Below are 3,417 nucleotides of genomic sequence, written 5' to 3' on the forward strand. Positions count from 1 at the left end.
CACAAATGATATGAGGTTATGATGCACTGTTATGGATTTAATTACCCAGAATCAGTGGTCATATCGGAATCTTTTACATCAAAAATGATCTTCAGAAAACGAAATTAAATCATCATTTTATTTCAAACAGGTGTCCCATCAGCACTCTTTTGACAAGTGAATGCCTTTTCAACACAAAGTGCTCCTTCTCTTCTGTATGCAGTTTTGAACGACCCCAACACTCAATCTGTATCTTTTCATTAAAAAAGATTTGAAAATGCAATTTGTGAAGATGTTGCATGGCTTAGACTCACATAGTTTGATTTCATAGATACGTTGTTTTATGTTCTAAAGCACGCTGACATGGATGGGACATTCAGAAGACACACACTCTACCTTTGGACCTCAGCAAAAATACTGGAACAGAATATTTGTTCCCATCTCTGGGAAGTGGAGGTCATTGTCAGCAGCTGTTCAGTATGTTGGTGTCAGGTTGGGTTAGATGTCTCCTGGACTAAATATTAACAAATGAGAAACCACAACTAACAAATATCCTTTCACTTTTGAGATGGTACGACAGCCCACCATGTTCTCATTCTTTAAAAGATTGCTTTTTTGAATTTCTGTTCAAACCATGGGCGGACTTTGAAGTTGTTTTGATCTTTTTGTCGTCATTTTGTGTGTTTTTGTAGTTGTTTTGTTTCGCTTTGTAATTATTTTAGTCTATCTGTAGTCGTTTAGCATAGCATAGTTGTTTTGTGATCATTTTGAGTCTCTTTGTACTTGCTTAGTGTCCATTTGCTGCTGTTTTGTATCTCTTTGTAGTCATTTTATGTCATCTTTGTGGTCATTTGAGTCTCCCTGGTTCAAAATGTAAAATAGTCTCTTTGACATGACATTTTGCAGGTGAAGGCCAGGGGAGCCCCTCACACTTTGGGCCCCTGGGCCCGTTCAGTATATGGTCCCGAGGGAATTAATAATCACATCTGATCAATGGGGTCAGCCAGACACAAACGGCAACAACACAAACTATGAGCAGGAGACATTCGTCGACAATCACTTTTAGCACAATACAATTAAAGAGATGCATTTTTCTGTGGGCTGCAACATATGACTCGGCTTTAGTCATATTTTAGCTGATCTAATTTATTGCATTCCTTAAAATGATAGCAGCTATGAATCCACCCACACTGATCCAATATATCCTAAAAAACTTCTCCTTCATTCTGTTGTTATTTTTTAAATCGGGGGGAACTTGTTTCACCTCAGTTATCAGGTTAAATGTGACGCTGTAATGATTATCTGTGCACAAGTGTGTGTCCATGCACATGAGCCTTTAATTCAATGATAACAACAGCCTTCACAACAGCGAGTTAGGAAAGGAAATGACCGCACCGTGGAACAAGCGGCACGTGACACATTCAACCAAGCAACAGAAACGACACGGCTGTGTGGAGACAACATGCTAACTGGAGTCACTGCATGGAGCTGTCCCAATGTGACCATAGAACATGTCTCATTGTCTTAATGGCAAGGTCCGAATTGTATGAATTAACTTTGGCTTTATATGTTTGGGATTCATTTCTTCCTGAGGAATGAATTCGCAGCAAAAGCTCTTGTAAAAGTCACTGGACTCGGACTGGATTCTCACACTGCTGGTGCGTCCGCGCTCTCATCTCAATCGCTGCTTTTCCTGCGCGCGTCCCTGCCCGACTTCAGCTCCATCAGCTCCACCTGGTGCTTCGCCGCGGTCTCCAGCACTTTCTGCTTGTTGTAGAACACTACGAAGTTGTTGATGATGGGGTGGATGGGCAAGGCAATGGCTATCACCCCGCACAGGAAGCTCACGGCCGCGTTGCACTTGCCGAGCGTGGTCTTGGGGTAGATGTCCCCGTAGCCCACCGTGGTCATGGTGATGATGGCCCACCAGAAAGAATGCGGGATGCTCCTGAAAAGCGTCTCTGGGTGGCTTTGCTCCAAGGTGTAGGCCAGCGCCGAGAACACGAAGATGCCTATGCCCATGTACATGAGGAGCAAGCCCAGCTCTTTCAGACTATTTTTGAGCGCGTAGGTCAGGGTCTGCAGCCCGGAGGAGTGGCGCGCCAGCTTGAAAATGCGCGCGATGCGCAAGATGCGGAGCGCCTGCACAGCCTGCTGAACGTTGGTCAACTCCATCATGGACGTGGTGCTGAGGTAGGTGAGGGATAGGACCACGTAGAAAGGCACGATGGCCATGAAGTCGACGACGTTCATGAAGGAAAACGCGAAGTGCAGCTTGTTCGGAGAGGAGGCGAGACGCAGCAGGTACTCCGCGGTGAACCACGACATGCACGCGGTCTCGATCGCCTCCAGGATCGGGTGCTCCACCAGCTTCCCCTCGGCGTCCGCCACCTGGAGCTCCGGGATGGTCCCCATGCACATCACCACCGCCGAGACCAGGACCGAGAGGAAGGACGCGATGGTAATGACGCGCGCCGGCCGCGAGGAATCCGGCTTCTCCATCAGCTTCCACAGGAACCTCTGGCACCGCTGGGCGCGCGTGATGCACCGATCTACCTCCAGGTCCTCCAGAATCACTTTTACTTTGTTTGCAATCTCTGTCAGCTCCTCCTCCTTCTCGCTCAGGTAGCTTTTACAGCACTCGTCTAAAACATCCTGGTCGATTTTCCAGAACTCCATCTCCTTCATGAAGCAGATGGGGCAAATGCCGGATTTGATGTGGATTTCGTCGAAGTAGTACACATCGATGATGCACTTGAAGGCATCGGGATCTCGGTCGAAGTAAAACTCTTTTCTGCCCGGGTCGAAGTCGTCGCAGAGCGAGGATATGACTTCATGATTCTGAGTTGAGCAGTTCAACAGCTCCGCCAGTCTGCTGTCCGGGTAGCGGTTCAAAACATCCCCGAAAAGCACCACACGGACTCCGCCAATGTTCACAGCGACCTCCCCCTCGGCGCACAAACCAGTTCTGTACTTTGGCTTCGGAACTGTCCACATTTTACTCAGATGTTTGACAGAATGAAATATGTAGCCTGTAATGTTAAAGCGCGCTAACCAGAGGGGGATTCCATTATTTCGGTGCGTAAATGTTTGCTGCTCAGACGGTTCAATGCGCGGAATGGCACAGCTTGAGCGGCCAGCTTTCCCCAACACTTCCCACCTCTCTCGCTCTCTCTCACTTTCTCTCTCTCGCTTTCTCTCTCTCCCTCTCTCATTCTCACACATACAAACACACACACACACACAGAGTAAAAGAGAGGGAACAGGTCTTTCTCATGCCTGGGTGATGCAATATGTGGCTTGTTTGGTTTGCAAAGACAACTGAGTTAACACTTAAAAGAGCAGCATTAATTACCCCATAATAGACAAACTCGAATCCTTCCCCACAGTGGTTAAAGCCCTATTGTCTCTAAAGCTAGACGGTAAACACATGTTTGC

General features: G+C 47.2%; 1 protein-coding gene across 1 annotated transcript; it reads right to left on the reverse strand.

Moving 5' to 3' along the window:
- Window positions 1-1,656: 1,656 nt before the first annotated feature.
- On the reverse strand, window positions 1,657-2,976 carry kcnf1b (potassium voltage-gated channel, subfamily F, member 1b; the record flags this gene model as incomplete). Its single annotated transcript, XM_079287264.1, has 1 exon — window positions 1,657-2,976. One exon carries the CDS (start codon window positions 2,974-2,976, stop codon window positions 1,657-1,659), a length of 1,320 nt encoding a protein of 439 aa, XP_079143390.1.
- Window positions 2,977-3,417: the final 441 nt, after the last annotated feature.

The sequence above is a fragment of the Melanostigma gelatinosum genome (assembly GCF_949748355.1).
Source record: "Melanostigma gelatinosum genome assembly, chromosome: 16".
NCBI classification, from domain to species: Eukaryota; Metazoa; Chordata; class Actinopteri; order Perciformes; family Zoarcidae; genus Melanostigma; species Melanostigma gelatinosum.